Below are 20781 nucleotides of genomic sequence, written 5' to 3'. Positions count from 1 at the left end.
GAGAGGCCCGCATACCGCAAAAAAAAAAAAAAAAAGGCTACACAAACAGTATGATTCCAACTATGTGACATTCCGGAAAAGACAAACTATGGAGACAGTAAAAGATCAGTGGTTGCCTGGGGTGTGGACCAGAGGTAGGGGGTTGGGGAATAGTGCAAAGGTGGAGCATAGAGAATCTTTAGGGCAGTGAAACAATTCTGTATGATACTCTAATGGTGGATACATGCCATCAAACATGTGTCAGAACCCACAGAATGTACCACACCAAGAGTTAACCCTAATGTAAACTACAGACTTTAATCACTAAAGACGTATCAATATTGGCTGATCAATTGTAATAAAGGTACCACACTAAGACAAGATATTAATAGGTGAAACTGGCTTGGGGGAAGGGCATGAGAAGTTTTATGGGAACTCTCTGTACTTCTACCAACTTTTTCTGTAAAACTAAAACTACTCTAAAAAATAAAGTATATACATATTTTAAAGTCCAGGAAAGAGAAGCAGGCAGGAATTACGAAGCCTCTGAGCAGGCACCCAAGAGCTGACCCATTCTTTCTTCTCCTATTCTTCAATCAAACCTTTGGGCTGCTCTCACAAGAAAATTTGTATTTTTGTTGGAGAAATTCTTCGTAATCACATATTTCAACATATCAAAAAAGGCTAAGAATGCAGTAACAGGAGAGGAGCATTATTAATACATTCTCTTTCTCTCAGCATATACATGAAAGAAACTACTTGAATGAACAGAAAATGAGACTAAACTGAGCACAATGTACTACCACAGCTGCTGCCCAGACACTGCATCAAGGAGCTCGTTAAATGCTCGTTAAACATCACAGGGGAAAGTCAGTGAGGCTGAGAAGATCATGTCTGTGGTGTCATACAAGGTCAAGAAATAAACCCTTTCTTAAAATAACTGAAACATGACTAGGGGCTACCCTGCTATTTAGTGAAAACGATTAGCAAGGTGTCATCTCCTGAGTGCCTCCCAGGGAACTTCACCATCCTGCAAAGGGACAAATCATTATTTCCTGAAGATGATTTAACTTTATAAACATTCATGACAGAGAGACAGGTCTGAGGAAAATAATGGGGAATGAAGTTGGATAACATCCCTTTGCAGTCAAAAATTAACTTGCTTATTACTCAAAGTTAACCTACGGAGTCAGGAGTCAGGATGGTGGTCACCTGGGGCAGGACCAAGGCGGGGATCGGAGGGACTGGACATGCTCTATTTCCTAACCTGCGTGCTGCTGCACAGGTGTATTCATCTTATAAAAATTCACTGACAGGGCTTCCCTAGTGGTGCAGTGGTTGAGAATCTGCCTGCCAATGCAGGGGACACGGGTTTGAGCCCTGGTCTGGGAAGATCCCACATGCCGCGGAGCAACTAGGCCTGTGAGCCACAACTACTGAGCCTGCGCGTCTGGAGCCTGTGCTCCGCAACAAGAGAGGCCGCGATAGTGAGAGGCCCGCGCACCACGATGGAGAGTGGCCCCCGCTTGCCGCAATTAGAGAAAGCCCTCGCACAGAAACGAAGACCCAACACAGCCAAAAATAAATAAATAAATAAATAAATATTTTGAAAAATTCACCGACATACAGCCAATATTTTATAATAATTATAGAGTATAACCTTTAAAAATTGTGAATCACTACGTTGCACACCTGAAACTTACGTAACATTATAAATCAACTATATCTCAAAAAAAATTTTTTAATTTCATTGAACTACATACCACTGATTTGTGTGCTTTTCTATAGTTATATTTCATTTTTAAAAAAAGAACAATATAAAACAACTAATTGCCTGTTAAAAGCAACAAAGCCAATGTTGTTACGTGTTTCTCAACCTCATTTCTATGAGGGCGGGCCTATAAATTGGTTGTACAAGCAATTTGAAATCCATTTCTAACACTGCCTAATGAATACCAGAATGCTGAGAAAGCCTATGGTCTTCTGAGGAGTCTACTGAAAACGGCAGTGCTCACCTGGACTACAGCCGGACATCTTTTTTAAAAAGTATAATGAAATCTTGTAAAAAATAATTTTAAAACCATGGAAAAATCCAATTAAGCTGCTCTATATTCTGTACAAAGTGAAAAAAATTCCTCCAACCACTTATCTTTAACTTGTGAAAAGTCACATTATTTAATCCGTTATCGACATCTACTGACTATAAATCTACTGGATTTACCTACTGAGCATTAATTAAGTCATTCCCTGAAATACACTCATTCAGATGAAGAGAATTCGACTTTGAGACAGTTTCTTTACTAGCCCAACTCAGATTGAAAGCAACTTCTCCCTGAGGACGACCGATGGAAACTCAGCACACCCAGCCAGCAGGGGACAGCACCTGGACAGAGCCAGACCCCACCCAAGGGTCACATTCTCATTTGCCCACTTAGACATGTTTGGAAAATGTACACTTCAAAAAGGTCCTAAATTAAAAAGTGGCTCTGCAGTGTCTTGAGTCCTCTTAGAAGGGTTAGCACACCCACAGGCCCATCTGGCACCAAGTTCTCCTCACAGAGCTCAAAGTCAAAGCCGGCTTATTTGCAGCAGTGATAATTCCCCAGCATCATCTGCACAGTAATTAATGATTTCTTTTTCTTTATGGTTCTGTTTGGGTTGCACTTTTTTTTTGGCATGAAACATTTATTTACAAAAACACTGAATATATATGTTTTAATAACTATTTAAGCAATCATGTACTATTGATTTCAATAGTAATTACATTTGTTCTATAAAAATTTGCCCTTGGAGAATTTCCTCAGAAACAAGTCATTCTCCAGGAAAAAAACCATACAAAGGAAAATATTAACCATTCTATTTAAAAGAGGTATCATGACACTGCAAAGCCACCTTTTTCCTTATGATCTGTTTGAAATGCATGATTTTCAAATGCATTAGCAGGAACTACTATCTAAAAAGAAACTAGTGACTTGGTTTATAAAATATGTTATAAAAAACAAGAATGGTCATTGAGTAAATAATTTAATAAGACTACCAATAAGCAAGCCATCAGAAGAAGAGATCCATGTTAAATTTGTATTATTCAAAAAAGAGCCACACCTACAATGATGGAGGACAAAGTACGAGCCGGCTTCTCAAAGCCAATGAACAATGACTTCCCTTTGGTCTTTAAACCAATCAAAAAATTACAGAGCCTTCTACAACACCACACAGGGATCCCAGGATATTAACTGAATCCATTTTTTTAAAGCAAACTTTTGTCACTGATTTTCTCTAAAGTCTCTTTGCCATTTTATATATTGAGTGTCTCACACTCACATGGATCAAAGAGAATCTCAAAATCACATCCATCAGGAACATAATCATTGCTGCAGAAGGGTATCTGGGGTATTACCTATCCTGATTCACCACACTGTTTTGGGGAAAGCTACACAGTGCTATCTAAATAAAAAAGAAAACCAACTCACAATAGGGGAGGAAGCATCTTCTATGCTTGCTAGAAAGATATTCCCCAACGTGACTTGATGGCACTAAAACAGCAAAGTGGGCTAGCATCAGATGAAAAAGGACCCAGCCCTGGGCTTCCCTGGTGGCGCAGTGGTTAAGAATCCACCTGCCAGGGCTTCCCTGGTGGCGCAGTGGTTGAGAGTCTGCCTGCCGGTGCAGGGGACACGGGTTCGTGCCCCGGTCCGGGAAGATCCCCCATGCCGCGGAACGGCTAGGCCCGTGAGCCATGGTCGCTGAGCCTGCACGCCCAGAGCCTGTGCTCCGCAACGGGAGAGGCCACAACAGTAAGAGGCCCACGTACCACAAAAAAAGAAAAAAAAAAAAGAATCCACCTGCCAACGTAGGGGACACGGGTTCGAGCCCTGGTCCAGGAAGATCCCACATGCCACGGAGCAACTAAGCCCGTGTGCCACAACTACTGAGCCTGCGCTCTAGAGCCCGTGAGCCACAACTACTGAGCCTGTGTGCCACAACTACTGAAGTCCACGTGCCTAGAGCCCATGCTCTGCAACGAGAAGCCACTGCAATGAGAAGCCGATGCACCGCTACGAAGAGTAGCCCCCACTCGCCGCGACTACAGAAAGCCTGCGCGCAGCAACGAAGACCCGACACAGCCAAAAATAAAATAAATTTTTTTAAAAAAAGAAAGAGGACCCAGCTCCCATCACAAATGCATTAACAATCAGAAGCAAATTGCCCATCCATTTATGAATTCCAAGTACAAACCACATTAAATTTGTCTGAGAGTACTGTGTACTCAGAACGCTAAAGATCCTTTAAGAAAAAACAAAGTAGTGTGTCTCAAGTCCACTGCAAAGAAAATAAGAAAACTGAAAGGCAATTAGAAATTGTGAAAGTTACATTCTAAGCTATTTATGGAATTAAAAAAATTCTTCCTATGCTCTCCTTCAAACATACATAGGCCAATCCTACTGCAGAAGGTCAAGGGAAGGAGAACTCGGACATGTGATTAAAAAGACAAAGCCAATTCTTTAATTTTTCACTCTAACAGAAGACAGATCACGGGCCCTGTCTGTAGCCTTTCCCTCAGTGAAGAGGGAGAGAGAACCTACAGTCTAGACTTGCTAGCCGTCTTGCTTTGTTTAAAGACTTCTCCGTGTGCAGAACCCCTGGCACTCCCCTCTCCCCACTAGACACTTATGCTTTGTTCTGATGCACTCTGCTCCCTAGAAAAGTGCCACAAAACCACAGAAAATGCCCCTCGGCTAAAGCAGACATGAAATTTTTGATGAGCTCATTAAAGATCCATAATGAACAGACTATGGGCATGCCAGCACACACAGTGTGGTCTCCCGAGATAAGCGCACCTAAACGCAAGGACGACAGTGCGGTTCCAGGCTTAATGCAGAAAACCGATGAGCTTGGGTTTTCTTCTGTATTTTGTTTTTATGTTTAGGTTTGATATACCATGTAGTAGGTAACACCTAAATTTATTTTCAAAACTGAAAAAAAGCGAGGGAGAAAAATTATGTTCAGTTTCATGTACAAAATGTTATATCCTTAAGACTCTCACACTTAGGGCTGAAATCCCAAGCGGGAAGGAGCTAGCAGAGGTCTCCCAGGGAGGGCTTCCCTGGGGGCACAGTGGTTGAGAGTCCGCCTGCCGATGCAGGGGACGTGGGTTCGTGCCCCGGTCCGGGAAGATCCCACGTGCCGCGGAGCGGCTGGGCCCGTGGGCCACGGCCGCTGAGCCTGCGCGTCCGGAGCCTGTGCTCCGCAACGGGAGAGGCCACAGCAGTGAGAAGCCCGCATACCGAGGAAAAAGAAAAAGAGGTCTCCCAGGGAGAGCAGTGCTCAGGGACTAAAATCCAGGTCCCCTGTCTCCCAGGCTGAGGCTCTCTCCACTTTATTATTTCCTTTCTCTCGTTCCTTAAGGGAGAGTTCCCCTGGTTTAGTAGTTTTCACATGAAAAACCAAGCCCTGATAGGAATCTGCAATTCTGACCTGGCCCCTGTCCCGAGGCTGTTAAAGCTTAAACCTAGAGGAACTCAGGCCCATTTCCTTGGGGATCTGACAGGTTTGCTTTGCTATTTTTTATAAATAAAATTTCACAGAGAAGCTGCCTCCTTTCTTCCTTCTGGAAATTTAAAACCAGTACTGTACCTGAACCTCCTCAAAAATAGTTGCTTGCTCCTGATTAGTTAATGTTGTCAGGTGCTTCTGGAGTTCTAGTTTGGTTTTGGAAGAATTCATTCCTATCAAGAGAAAAAAAGAGACATGAGAACACTCTAGGTAACAGTTACGAGGTAGAGTTAACACTTCCCATGCTCACTCCCCCCTCTTACATGGCTTAACCACCTTCTTCAGCCTTCTGAGGTTTTATGGAAATTCTAATCAATAATATCAGTGATGATGATGACCCTGACAACAAGCAACATTTTTTTTTTTTTTGCGGTAGGCGAAAAAACCACACAGCTTTGTGTGGTTCCAAATTGCCTTTTTTCGCCACTACTCCATGTTAGAACACCTCACACAACCAGAACATTGTCCGCAGGAAACGGTAAATTCTCAGGGAGTATTTATATGTAAACTAGAAAATCTCCCTTAAGGATAAACAACTACTGCCCCATTTGAAAACTGACCAACATTCTTCTCTTACAGGTTAGGCTAGGTAGGCTGTTTCACAAGAAAGTGATTTGTGTGGCTAACAACTTTCCCTTTACCACCACATGCTTAGTAATAGTCTTATGGCCACTTAAATAACATTACAAAGGATTCTGAGGGAAAGTCATTAAAATAAAGTTGCAATTTTAATGTCCATTAGAATCTGGTATTTCAGAAAGTTCCTTCTCCACACATATATGGCTCAGACCCTGTTTTGCCTTTTCTTGGCGCCAGAGGTAAATGCCACCCATGATGAAAAGATTTGGGATGAAAGGATCTGTTGACCTAACTATCGTGGAATAAAAACTGCTGCTGATTACTTTTATTCCAAGGGCAGTCCTGTCCCCAACCACATGCCACCCCGTCTTCTCCTCCTGAGTGTGAGCCACTGGGCAGGGCCTTGGTCAAGCCTCTGGGCCAGATTTATCTACATTACTAGGATGGCCAGAGGGGACAGCTCTGAAATCACGAACAGGGACTTGGAAACCAGGCCTCTGTTTTACAGATGAGTTTGCTGAGGTCCGGAGAAGCCAGGCAACTGACAGCTCAGGAGGCCAATCAGCAGCCAAGCCTGCCCCAGCGCCAGGGCTCCTCGCTCACCCATCCCGCCCCCTGCAACAGAAGGCAGGGCCCTCACCCTCCTAACAGGCGGTGGCGGGGTCGCTGCCCCTACTCAAACCACTGCAGCTCCCAGAAGTCCTTCCTCTTTCCACCACCATTTTCTTTTTCTGGCTAAGAAAACCCTAAGAGGCCACCATAAAAATAAAAGCCAATATTTCTTAAGTGATTGCTGTGCCACTTCATGCAACACTACATAAATACTCTCATCTGATCCTCAACATAATCCTTGGAGTGGGCACTATTTTTAGCAATCCCAAGGTCTATAGATGAAAAAACTGAGGCACAGTGAAGTCAAATGTCTTGCCCAAGGTTATCAGCTAAGGAAGGGACAAAGTCAGAATCTGACCCACATCTGTCTGCCCACAGAGACCACCCTAGGACACTCCACTGCTCCTTTACCCAGGCAGTCAAGCCACCTGACGCCACTGCCTTCAACACGGAAGTGAACTGCTAAGTGAAATAAGTCAGCCAGAGAAAGACAAGTACTGTATGTTTCCACTTGCATGTGGAATCTAAAAAACAAACAAATACAACAAAACAGAAACAGACTTAACAAAGAACTAGTGGTCGCAGGGGGGAGGGGAAGGGGGACGGGTGAAATAGGTGAAGGGGATTAAGATGTACCAGGGGATTTAAACTACCAGTTATAAAATAAATAAGTCACAGGGATGTACTGTACAGCACAGGGAATACAGTCAATAATGTCATAATGATATTGTATGGTACATAAGAAATAAAAATACTGACTCACTATGTTATACATCTGAAACTAATAATATTGTAAGTCAACTATTCTTCAATCAGAAAAAAAAGAGGTCAGTAAAAGTGCAGAAAGGACAGATGAATTTTATAAGAGCACAGTTCAGATACTCCTCAGGCAAGCTGTCAGGTCATACAAGCCAGGCAAACAGAGATGCCTTTACTGCACTAACTACTTACATGTTGAATCAAAAGTGTTTAAATTTACGAGTAAAATTAGCACTCAGAAATCATTAAATAAAAATCCTCCCTGCATATGGATGTCAATGACACAGTGCAAACATCCTCTCTTGGAAACACTGTACTGCTTGATGAGACATTCACATGTGGAGGAAAACCTCAAGAAGAGTCAGACTAATTATATATACTTCTAACAATCTCAGGTGAAATCATACACACTACTCTTCATATTCAGCAGGTCTGGAGAGATCCTAGGACAGTTCTATCCTTGTCTTCAGGGTGCCTCAATTCATTAGGTCCTTCCTGCCCCATCTCAAACCAGCGGTGGTCTTTGTGGTCCCAGCGCCTGCTCTCCACTGTGCACCCTCCACAGGGCTTCTCACTACCTTCAGCCTTGGGGGTGGGGGGGGGGAGGACGGGGGTTTCTGCAGCAAGAAGGGGGCACTCCCCAGGTGATGCCAAAAGGTTTTAGAGGGGAGAAGCGAGGCAAGTGAGCCCGCCTTCACGCTGTCTGGTTGAAAAGGCTCTTATTAAAGGGAGCTCTGATGAATGCCTTTGCTTTGCTGAAGGCAAATTTACTTAGAGAGCAAAAGGAAACCTCAGTAAAACTTTTTTTTCCTTTTAGTGAAAGTATAATTCATTCCAAGAATTCCCAAAATGCTCCTCTAAACTTTAAAATAAGCAAAACACTATATAAATACTAGCAGTTGTACATAGTTCAAACACAGAATCAGCACAGCTGCACCCCTTACATGTTGTAAGTGTCCAACAGCACGCATACGTACAGTGTATTTATTCTATTTTACAGAGTCCAGAGCATACTGACTATATCAATTTATTAAAAAAAACAGTCTTGGGACTTCCCTGGTGGCACAGTGGTTAAGAATCCACCTGCCAATGCAGGGGACATGGGTTCGAGCCCTGGCCTGGGAAGATCCCACAGGCCGCGGAGCAGCTAAGCCCACGAGCCACAACTACTGAGCGTGCGTGCCACAACTACTGAAGCCCACGTGCCTAGAGCCCGTGCTCTGCAACAGGAGAAGCCACCGCAATGAGAAGCCCTCACACTGCAACGAAGAGTAGCCCCTGCTCACCGCAAATAAAGAAAGCCCACGCGTAACAACGAAGACCCAACGCAGCCTAAATAAATAAATAAATAAACAAATAAATAAATATATTTTTTAAAAAAACAAAAACAGTCTTTAATTCTTTCTTTTTGTTGCCATGTCATTGGTCCTCTCCAGTTTATGGAGTTCCTGGCCAGATCATAACTTCCTATGAGAACTACTCCTATGGGAACATACAATGAGCTTTAATAAGTGACTTCATTCTACTTATTAGGAATGCAATATAGCAAAAAGCAAGAACCTTGAACTGTTCATAAAATAATCAGCATCTCCCCTACTAAGGATGGCTCTAATAATGTGCCATCTATACTTTAGAAATGCTTCCCATCAGGTAGGCAAAATATAACCCTCACTAGCCTTCTAATTGCGCTATTTATTGGATGTTTTTACATTAGCATAGCTTTCTGCTTTGCTTGGATTTTATCCAGTAAAAAGATAAATGAAATGATAATTCCGAAACGATAGCAGCAAAATCCCCACCACAATTAAACTTTTCAGCTATATTTTTCTGAAAGCTAAGCCAGACCAAAGAAAGATGTTATCAAGTGGAACTCTGGAACCCTTCCAGTTCCTGCAGATCAGGATCTGCTTTATCTTCAAGGCCAAAGTCACTGTTGGCTTCTTAATAAGCTCGTAAGTGACAGTTCTGTCATCATTTACCTTATCTTGACAACCACTAAGGAAAGGGTTAGTGATCCTCTCAGATGGGATCTCTTGTTAAAGCACACGTTTTCTTGTTCCCAAATATATTTTGTATAATGTCAGCAAAGAGTAACAGCTAGGAAAACACGGTTGAAAATGGTAATCATTTTGATTCATTTTAAAGAGCACTGGAATGCCAGCAAATGAAACTTCAAAGACCTTAAGATGATGTCAATTTGTCTTTAAAAAGGGAAATCAGATACGACTTCAAACCCATCAGGATGGTTATCATCCCCAAATCACAGAAACTAAGTTTGCTTATCCCTAAAATGTGCAAATAATCCCTTTTCCTCCCAGAGGTGGTGAGGATTAAGTGGATGATAATACATATTAAAGAAAACACTTAGTACAGTGCCAGGCACATCTTAAGTATGCAAACCGTAACATGTACTGCAGTTCCTCCCTAAGCCAAACTTCTAGAAATCGTAGTCCATACTCGCAGCATCATTTCCTGTGCTCTTTCTCATGGGCTCCTCAGCTGCAACCTACCTTACAGCCTCCACTAAAACTGTTCCGGCAGAGGTTATTGATGAAGCTGTAATTGACTTACCCGGTGGAAATTCTTAGCTCTCTTGTTACGAGACCCCTCCATGGCAGCTGAAGTGACTGACCATATTCACACCACCATTGCTAGCAATGCAACTGGTCTTGTTCCCTGTGGTCCCCTTACTCCTCCACTGCCCTCAGAGCCCCTTGAGGAGAGATGGCCTAGGCACAGTGCCTGACACACAGAAGACATCCATCTATGAGCCCTGTTAACTAACACAAGCCTCCAAGGGGCAGAACCTTCCAACGAATTTGCCCAGGACCCTTAACTGGCCCTCGCCCACCCTGCCACCCTCCCACCCCGGCTCACCCTCAATCCGCTCACAGAGCTTGTGCAGGCCCTGCAGGGGGCAGCCCTCACACAGCTGGGACGTCGCCTTCGCTGTCTGCTGCACTGCGGCCACTGTGAAGGCCTGCTTCAGGGTCATCATGATCTCATCCACCTGATCGAAGAGAGGAGACTATAGTCAGCAAAAAGTCCATTTAAAATGAGCTGGGCAGACGGGACTTCCCTGGTAGCGCAGTGGTTAAGAATCCGCCTGCCACTGCAGAGGACATGGGTTCGAGCCCTGATCTGGGAAGATCCCACATGCTGCGGAGCAATTAAGCCCGTGCACCACAACTACTGAGTCTGCACTCTAGAGCCTGTGAACTACAACTACTCAGCCCGCGAGCCACAACTACTGAAGCCCACGCGCCTAGATCCCATGCTCTGCAACAAGAGAAGCCACCGCAATGAGAAAGCCTGCGTACTGCAATGAAGAGTAGCCCCCGCTCACCGCAACTAGAGAAAGCCCGTGCGCAGCAACAAAGACCCAGCGCAGCCAAAAATAAATAAATAAATTTATTAAAAAAAAAAAAAAAAGAGCTGGGCAGAGATTTCAGGACTCTGTGGAAAGACTCAGTACTTTAAGATTCTTCTGGACTATCAGTCACAGGTTAATGAATAATAATCATAATACCTGCTAGGATTACACATAGCCTAGAAACACTACAAATGCTCAAAGCTCTTCAAGGAGATAAGGTAAAAACTAGACGCAAATTAAATACTGAACGAAAACCAACTCTTCTGATCAAAAGTCCAAAATGACATTTGTAAAATGCTAAAGCAGAGGGTGAAAGTGAGCAGGCCTTTAAGAATGATGAAAATTGAAAATGCACATCGAATTAAGTCTCGGGTATGTACTAGCTGGTTATCAAACAGTGACGAAAGAATAATTAAAGCCAAATAACATGTCAATGAGGCCATATGGCTTTGCTAAGTAAAGAAATCAGTGAGGCTGAAATCCCTTGCAAAGGAGACTTTAAGAACGGCCCCTTCTCACTTACCAGAGCTTCATTTGTGCACTGAAACACATAACAGACGAAATGAAAGCCTCCACCTCCCGAAGACTCTCGGCAGATAAACCCAAAGTGGTCCACATGTCTAATACCCTGTTGAAGGCAGGGACAAGAACAAGGAATGGTGAGCTTTATCCAGAAAAGGCACCACTGCCAGACATGCAACTGAAGATTCACACAGCACAATTTTAAAGGACACTATAAAAGTATTATTTTCTCAGATATTTTAAATGTCTAAAAACATCTCTCAAATATGAAGCTCTACAAAATGTTACTCTGATTATCCCCACAATAAGAGAAGTAGGATCTGAAAACTGGAGTTTTTACTGCTCATTTTAGTAGTGAAATGAAGTGGAGAAAAGCTGACACAAAAAAATGAGAATTCTTCTTTGGTATCAAGGAATAAGCAGACGAGAGATTAACGTACAAACACATATGCACACACACGCAAACACATGCAGACACAAAGTTTAAAAGATTTAAAACATACGTACTACTAAAATAACAAATATGTAAATACTGAAGTAAACTGGTAGGAAGAATGAGTCAAAAGTTATACACACAAAAAAATAGAGACGCTTTTAAACATAAGATATGAAGGCCAAAGTTCTACCATAGTTTCCTAAGAGCTCTTTTTAATAAATATTAATATGTATGCTTGTTTTGAAAATATCAGCTAAGAGCCACCTTAATACAGATTAGACATCACCCATAAACATTAATATGCAGCGTCTCCTGAAAGCACCAGCAGGCAGAGACATGAGTGCTGATAGCTTGAAGGGCAGGTGATCATGTAAACTTGTAAACTGTACCCTTTAGGAAATAATTAAACTATCACATGAAAAAGCAGATATTTAATACTAACATTACAATACAAATAGCAGCAAATCAAGATAAAACATCTATGGAGAATCTCACTTTCAGGGCAAGTATTTCCCAATAAACGGGCAATCACTGACATACCCTGGCATCTCCACCAATGTTCTCCAACACAAGTTAAGCATATGCTACTGGTTACTCCTCAGGGGAATATGATTTGGAAAAAGTGGTTCCCTATTTGATCTTACTCAGGAACGTTCTTTATTTTCACCTTTTGGGGGAAAAAATTCCCTGCTGCATTCTTATGTAGATCACATTATAAATCAACAAACAATGAGACTTTCATTATATCTTATTCATTTTGAGAAAATGGAAGAAAATAAGTCAGACTTTTAAAAAGTAGCCAAACTATAACTCATATTTGCTAGGAAGATCCTGAGCAAAATTGGCATAGCTCGTTATAATTGATAGATTCTCCAAAATCTCTCTATGAAACACACCCAGGAGATTTGCAAGCAAGAACTCAAGTAGATACTGTACTCTGAGGAAAACATCCTCAAAAGTAGTCACTATTTATTATATTTTAAGGAAGAAGAAATAATGATCTTGGTACCCCAAAAGTTATGAATTTTTATAAAGTAAAAATAAATATCTACTTAAAAATATTATGTGTGTGAATGTATATATAAATATGTGCACACGCACACACACACACACACACACACACGCACACACACACCTGGAAATCATGACTGTGGAACATTACTACCAATAACTGAAAAAAAAGAAAAGGAGACCTATTTTCTCCAGTAGGTTATGGTTGCTAAAAGCAAAATTCTTAATTTCAAAATTATATTTATAGTTTGCCTTAATACACAAAAGGAAATGCAAGATCACAAGCCCAGTACTTAGAAAGCATACATCTTGTGACCATAACCACTTCTGCTGAATGACGGTAAAAGAATTCATTTCAAACGGCAATTGAGCTGATAACCCATCTCCATTTACCTGAGAGCAAAAGGATATCTCCTTAAAATTTTTCTCCAACGCTATTTTTTTGGTGTCAGGACTGATGAGGTAAACTTCAGACTGACCAATCTTAAAAGACAAACAAAAAAAGAAACTAGCTTTTTATGAACACTGAATTCAGATTTATACACGAACTTTCTCATTTCATATCCTATGAGAATAAAGACTCAATGGGTCAAGCTCCTATAGAATTCTGACCATCTCATGTAGAAAATCACTCCAAGGTCACAATCTATCCTACAGATTTCAGGTAGCACGGACAACCATCAGTGTGTTCACCTACATCAGGCAGCAGTCTTGAGGTGAAAGGACCAAATATACAGAAGTTGGCAACTAAGCCTCATGTTCCCACATCCCCCCTTTGTAAGGAAGAGAGGTTTCTACATGAGTGAACCTCCCAGGAAACAGGAGCTTCTCTTTCAAGATTTCTAGAACACTTCCTAATGATTAGAAAAGTCTTCTTAAATTATTGTTAAAACAATCTACCATTTGTTGAATGCATATTGTGTTAGGTATTCACTACTGCTTGCCTGACTTTCTAAAAAAGTGAGAGCGTTAGCACAAATTAACACTGTCTTACATACCTGGGTCAGCATAACAGATCTCCATTACAGCAGGGGACTGTGTTGCAATAACCACACTGTTAACTGTGCAGCATCCCTCCCTCACCTTGCTACGCCCTGAACCCAGCTGGTCACAATGAAACCTCTGCTCAGTGAAAATCACTTCCTCAAGAAAGTCTTCCCTGATTCCCCAGATGCCCTCACAGCATCCTTTACTTCTCCTTTACGGCATTTATCACAATTTTAGTGGGACAATTACCTGTACAATCAATTGCCAGTCTCTCATTGGAATCTAAATTCCACGTGGGCAGAGATCATGCCTGTCTTGTTCACTGCTGTATTCCTAACGTATTACACAGGACCCTGTATACAGCAGTCACATAATAAGTACTTGAAAATAAATGCACTGAGCAGCTTTCCCAATGACACCAAGAGGGTTTTTGCTTTGTTTTGTTTTTTTAAAATATATATCACACATTACAGCACCAGACTGACTGCCAATGTAGCACTCTTTTCAGCATACTAGGTCAACCATGAAAAGAGGAAGAAATCGGCCCTCTGACACCCCATCTTGATCTTGAACCTGCATACATCCACACAGCCAGCTTCCTCACCCCTGGGCCATCCACTGCCCCGAATTAGGCACGGACGCCAAGACTTTACATTTAAGCTCATGTTGCTCTCTCTAGAATGTCAGTCAGCCTTAGGCCAAAGAAGAGACAGAGGAGGCCGAGGAACAATCCACTCCCTATATTGTCAGAGACCAGCTTGCTACTGGGCCAGCTGAGTCCCATCGGCTCAGACCCAGAGGACTCCCAGGGAGGGCAGCCTGACCAGAAGAGCCGAGATCAGCTTGGAGCCCAGGAACAGCGACTGCCAAGGACAGCTCCCCTGCCCATGCCTTTTCTGGCAGTTGGCTGTCAGTTTACCAAACCATTTCTAGAAAAAAATGAGTGAGCAATTGGCTAAACTAATATTTCAGCTTGGGTATCAATTTCAAATATCATGTTATCCCCAAATCTAATTATCCAGATAACAAAGGGTAAGTATTTTACAAATTAGTAAAAATAGTAAAGAAGGGGTATTCTCCAAAAAGATTTTGTTGAAATACATTACTTGAAATTAATATCCATTTTTAAAATCTCCTTTGGGGGCCTCTTTTACGCATATTAATTCTTCTTTCCACGTTGAAAAGGTGTCTTCACAACCATGGGGGAGGGGGATAAAAGTCGTAGAGGATATAAGATAAGAGTCTCTTTATGTGACCCCCTGATGAATTCCAAAGGCTAATTAGGGACTAAATAAGAATTTTATCTTGAGAAAAGAATTATTCAGTATAAAAACATATGGATTCACACATAAATCCAAAAGAAATTCACAAAGAATCTTTGCTTGATAAAGCAGATTTTCTTTTAAACACACAGATCAGACTGGGGATGCGCATGAGGCTTTGATAATATTTTACCGTGAAGAGCATAGTTCGATTTTCCTCAATATCCGTCGGCTGCACAATATTGTGTCCACTAATCAGGTGGTTCTCGATGTCGTTCTCCTCGAAGGAGCTGAAAAAACTACTACTCCGCAGGCCTGCATCCTGAAACTCCTTCCTGAAGGCCAAGGAGCGCAGCCCGGGCTGGGAGAAGGACTTGCGCATCGGCCGTGGGCCCCGCTCCCGGTCCCCCGGCAGCTGCGGCGCCGCCCGGAACTGATCCGAGGAGAAGCCGCCGCCACTCACGTGGCTGAAGCCCTCGATGCACTCATCGATCAGGGCGGGCGGGGCCTTCCTGTGCGCCACCGCCACGCGGCCGCAGAACAGCACCTCGAACTTCTTGGCGAACGTGTCATCGAACTCGGAAGGGCAGCGGAGCTCGTCCTGGCGGGCGATCTTCCCGGCCTGCCGGATGGAGCTGATGATCTCAGGCACCTGCCGGGCAAGGAAGGAGTGTTATTTGGAACCCGCAGTGGTTGGCGCGGCACAGGGCCCGCATCCACAGGAGCCAACGCCATGCTCTCCCCATCGGCACACGGCGTATTCCATCAGCCTGAAGGAGCATCCCACTGGGAATCTGGGACCAGGAGAGGGAAGTGGGCAACTTACACAGAGACAAGAAGGGGAAAAGTATTTACTAAGCACCTCTTCCACACTGGGGCTACGCTAGAGGATTCGGGCGCCGAACATCCTGCAAGCTTAAGTAAGGAGCTCACAGCCACACAGCCACACGTGGCAAGTCAAACCCAGGCTGGTCCCCCCACTCCAAAGCCAAAGGTCTTCTCCGGGAAGCTGCCACCAAAACATTATGCAGTTATTCTAATTTCATGGCAGTGTGTCTTGGCAGCGCATCAAGTCTTCCAAAATAAATGATGGGATGAGGAGAACAAGACTGTAATTATCTTATACAACCTTTCTTCTAATCATAACATCATTATTTTCTCTAATGACAACTAACAATTTATTCCTCAGTCTTATATTCCCCAATAGTTGAATAGTATTGACTACACAGCTAGGAGGTTTTAATCAAGGAGTAAGCAACCCATGACAGTATCATCATCAGGGCAACACACTGGGGCTTCTTTCCACTGAGCTTCTAAAGCCTTTGATTCCTAATGTAAAGGCATGATCAAGAGAATGAACAAAAGGGTCTCGTGTGCTACTGTCGGCACTACTGCTACACCCTCTCATCATTAGCTTCTGACAAGATCCCTCAAGCCACAGACCGAGATGTGTCCTCAACCGCATGAATAAGCATCTGTGCAATCACCTGGATGATGTACAGCCTCAGTACTAACACAAAACAGGCACAAATTCAATTTTCATAAGGAAGGGCCTAGTTTTTGTTATGCCCTAACATCCAAAGCCATTTTTTCCTTTTCTCTTTGTAAGAAAATCCAATTTAAGACCCAATACCCATAGGCCCAATGTCTTTTTAATGACATTATAGAGGGAAAAGAACCCCTTTTCAATTCAAGTCAAAGATCAATACATAAAGGGAGGTGGTTTTAGAGGATTTTAAGAAGCAAGCTTATATTCTGTGTTCATAACATAATCCCCAAAGACCCAACAACTCAAAAGACTTTTCTCTTTGTGATTTCATACCAAGCACACCTTAAAGACAATCTCTGCCATAAAGATTAAGATATATCCTTTCAAGATCTTTTATCGTACAAAAAGTCAGTTTTATCTTCAGAGATTTTATGTTTTAAGAAATTAATTCCTGAAGCATAAGACCTAAATGACACTAAGGAAGCCAGAATTTCAACATCAAGCAACCACGTGCCCTGAGTATTTGCTTGAGCTGTAGCTCATTCTATCACTGACAAATAATTACATATCCTGTGGAGGCCTAAAAATTGTTCATCAGTATAAAAGACAGGACAGAGAGAAGAAAGTAGAAAGTCGAGATTTCACTCACACCTTTGCTAACCAGTCACTACAGGAACTTGGCAAAAACAGCCTGTTTTTCTCTCTGGGGGAAAAAAATGCTTACAAGATTTTTCAGGTAAAAGTTGTTTCTGTAAGGGTAAAGAATAATGACTTTTTCAAAAAAAAAAAGAAAAACGATTTATGCAAGTAAAAGCCTTGCTGCTTTTCTGAGCAAGTGGGTAAAATTATTTTATCAGGAGCCATGTGAATCTTCCTAATTATTAACCCCACTCTCTGAACAGAAAATTCAAAGCTTAGTCTTTTGAGGCTTTTTTTTAAACAATAACTGACATTTCTATATGCTGGGTCTTCCACTGCATCTGAAGTGAGTAATGAATGGTGTCTTTCGTTACATATCAAAGGGGAGAGAAAATGTGTGAAGTCACATGAATTTATGGTGACTCAGCAATAAAAGGTACAAACACAAGTAAAACACAAAGTAGAGAACTTCCTTGTTCCCTCGCTTCACAAGGTCAGAGGAGGCTAAAGAGTACATCGTCCTTTGTCAGAGTTGAGCTGTGGTCATTTTTCCTACCACCAATCTCTCCTATCCTTTGACTAGAATCTTCGAAACACACGCTTTAGTCAAAGACCAGTGCCTCTCCCTGCTCTAGCAGGTGCCTCTCCCTGCTCTAGTGAGCTGTGTGAATATGGGTATTCAAGGAGATAATTGGGGTTAAAAAAAAAAACTCAGGGATCCTGACAAGAATATAACAATTTCAGAATATTTGAAGGCGTATTGCCAAACACAGTTTCAACAATAAATTGTAAATAGTTAAAAATCTAACGTTTTTAAAACATTTCTGTAAGTCATTCAAGTATACTAGGAGACTAAATAAAAAGGCTCCACATGTGCCTAAGTTTGTAAAACTTTTATAGTTTAGTTCCCTTAACCAGAACAGATCTGAGCACCGTTTTTTGAAAAATGAAGGCATATGACAAACCCACAGCTAACGTCACACTCAACTGTGAAAAGCTGAAAGCACTCACTCTAAGATCAGGAACAAGACAAGGATCTCTCGTCACTTTTATTCAACACAGTTTTGGAAGTCCTACCCAAGCAATCAAAGAAAAAGAAATAAAGGAATCCAAATTGGAAAGGAAGAAGTAAAACACTCACTGTTTGCAGATGACGTGACACTATACATAGAAAATCCTAAAGATGGTACCAGAAAACTACAAGAGCTCATCAATGAATTCAGCAATGTTTCAGGATACAAAATTAATACACTGGGGACTTCCCTGGTGGCGCAGTGGTTAAGAATCTGCCTGCCAATGTAGGGGACACGGGTTCGAGCCCTGGTCCGGGAAGATCCCACATGCCACGGAGCAACTAAGCCCATGTGCCACAACTACTGAGCCTGCTCTCTAGAGCCTGCAAGCCACAACTACTGAGCCCATGTGCTACAACTACTGAAGCCCGCGTGCCTAGAGCCCACGCTCCGCAACAAGAGAAGCCACCACAATGAGAAGCCCGCACACCACAACTAAGAGTAGCCTCCACTCGCCGCAACTAGAGAAAGCCCGCATGCAGCAACAAAGACCCACTGCAGCCAAAAATAAATAAATTAATTAAAGAAAATTAATACACAGAAACCTGTTGCATTTCTATACATTAACAACAAATTATCAGAAACAGAAATTAAGGAAACAATCTCATTTACCATTGCATCAAAAAGAATAGAATACCTAGGAATAAACATACCTAAGGAGGCAAAAGACCTGTATTCCAAAAACTATTAAGATGCTGATGAAAGAAATTGAAGACAACACAGACAGATGGAACGGCATACCGTGTTTATGGACTGGAAGAATCAATACTGTTAAAATGACTATACTACCCAAGGCAATCTACAGATTCACTGCAATCCCTATCAAACTACCAATGGCATTTTTCACAGAACTAGAATAATTTTAAAATGTACATGGAAACACAAAAGACCCCGAATAGCCAAACAATCTTGAGAAAGAAGAGAGATGGAGGAATAACTCTCCCTGACTTCAGATTATATTACAAAGCTACAGTAATCAAAACAGTATGATTTTGTACTGACACAAAAGCAGACATACAGATCAATAGAACAGGACAGAAAAACCAGAAATAAACCCATACACTTATGGTCAGTTAATCTACAATACCTATGACAAAGGAGGCAAAAATATACAATGGAGAAAAGACAGTTTCTTCAATAAGTGATGCTGGGAAAACTGTACAGCTACATGTAAAAGAATGAAATCAGAACATTCTCTAACACATATACAAAAATAAACTCAGAATGGCTTAAAGACCTAAATGTAAGAATGGATACTATAAAACTCCTAGAGGAAAACATAGGCAGAACACTCTTTGACATAAATTGAAGCAATATTTTTTTGGATCCATCTCCTAAAGGGAATAAAAGTGAAGACAAACAAAGGGGACCTAATTACACTTAAAAGCTTTTGCACAACAAAGGACACCACTGACAAAACAAAGACAGTCTAGTAGATGGGAGAAAATATTTGCAAATGATATCACCGATAAGGGATTAATATCTAACATATACGAACAGCTCATACAACTTAACATCAAAAAGACAAACAACCCAATTTTAGAAATGGGCAGAAGAATACACATTTTTCCAAAGAAGAAAGGCAGATGGCCAACAGGCACAGGAAATGATGCTCAACATCACTAATCATCAGGGAAATGCAAATCAAAACCACAATGATCTCACACCTGTCACAGAATGGCTATCATCAAAAAGAACACAAATAACAAATGTTGGCAAGGATGTGGGGAAAAGCGAACCCTCGTACACTGTTGGTAGGAATGTAAATTCGTGCAGCCCCTGTGGAAATCAGTACGGAGGTTTCTCAAAAAGCTAAAAATAGAACTACCATATGACCCAGCAATTCCACTACTGGGTATACATCTGGGAAAAACAAAAATGAATTTGAAAAGATACATGCACCCCAATGTTCACAGCAGCATTATTTACAATTGCCAAGACAGGGAAAAAACCTAAGTGTCCATCAACATATGAATGGATAAAGAATAGGTGGTGCATATATATACAATGGAATACTACTCAGCCATAAAAAAGAATGAAAGTTTACCATCTGCAGCAACGTGGATGGATTTGGAGGGCATTATACTAAGTGAAATAAATCAGAGAAAATCACTTATATGTGTATGATATCACTTATATGTGAAATCTAAAAAATACAACAAATTTAGTGAATATAACAAGAAAGAAGCAGACTTACAGATATAGAGAACTAGTGGTTACCAGTGGGGAGAAGAGCAACATAAGGGTAGGGGAGCGGGAGGTACAAACTACTGGGTGTAAGATAGGTTCAAGGAGGTACTGTAGAACACAGGGAATATAGTCAATATTCTGTAGTAACTGTAAGCGGAAAGTAACCTTTAAAAATTGTATTAAAAAATTTTTTAAAGAAAAATGAAGGCATACCGTCCACTTGCGATGAAATCCTGAATTCTCTACTTTTTTTTTTTAATATAAATTTATTTATTTTATTTTTGGCTGCGTTGGGTCTTCATTGCTGCGCGTGGGCT

General features: G+C 41.7%; 1 protein-coding gene across 3 annotated transcripts in view; it reads right to left on the bottom strand.

The window, feature by feature from the left end:
- The window catches only part of TBC1D1 (TBC1 domain family member 1), a 232186-nt gene that overhangs the window by 92637 nt on the left and 118768 nt on the right, over window positions 1-20781 (bottom strand). For all 3 annotated transcript variants that reach the window (XM_007449405.1, XM_007449404.1, XM_007449403.1), the window contains 5 exons: window positions 15267-15725; window positions 13218-13307; window positions 11379-11483; window positions 10360-10492; window positions 5614-5705 (listed from right to left, as the gene is read on the bottom strand). In XM_007449405.1, the coding sequence (XP_007449467.1) occupies window positions 5614-5705; window positions 10360-10492; window positions 11379-11483; window positions 13218-13307; window positions 15267-15725 (879 nt within the window). The remainder of the gene's footprint in view (window positions 1-5613; window positions 5706-10359; window positions 10493-11378; window positions 11484-13217; window positions 13308-15266; window positions 15726-20781) is intronic.

This window comes from Lipotes vexillifer, unplaced genomic scaffold, assembly GCF_000442215.2.
Source record: "Lipotes vexillifer unplaced genomic scaffold, Lipotes_vexillifer_v1.1 scaffold153, whole genome shotgun sequence".
Taxonomy (NCBI): Eukaryota; Metazoa; Chordata; class Mammalia; order Artiodactyla; family Lipotidae; genus Lipotes; species Lipotes vexillifer.
Note: the sequence above shows the minus strand (reverse complement) of the source record. Positions and strands in the feature narration are given on the sequence as shown.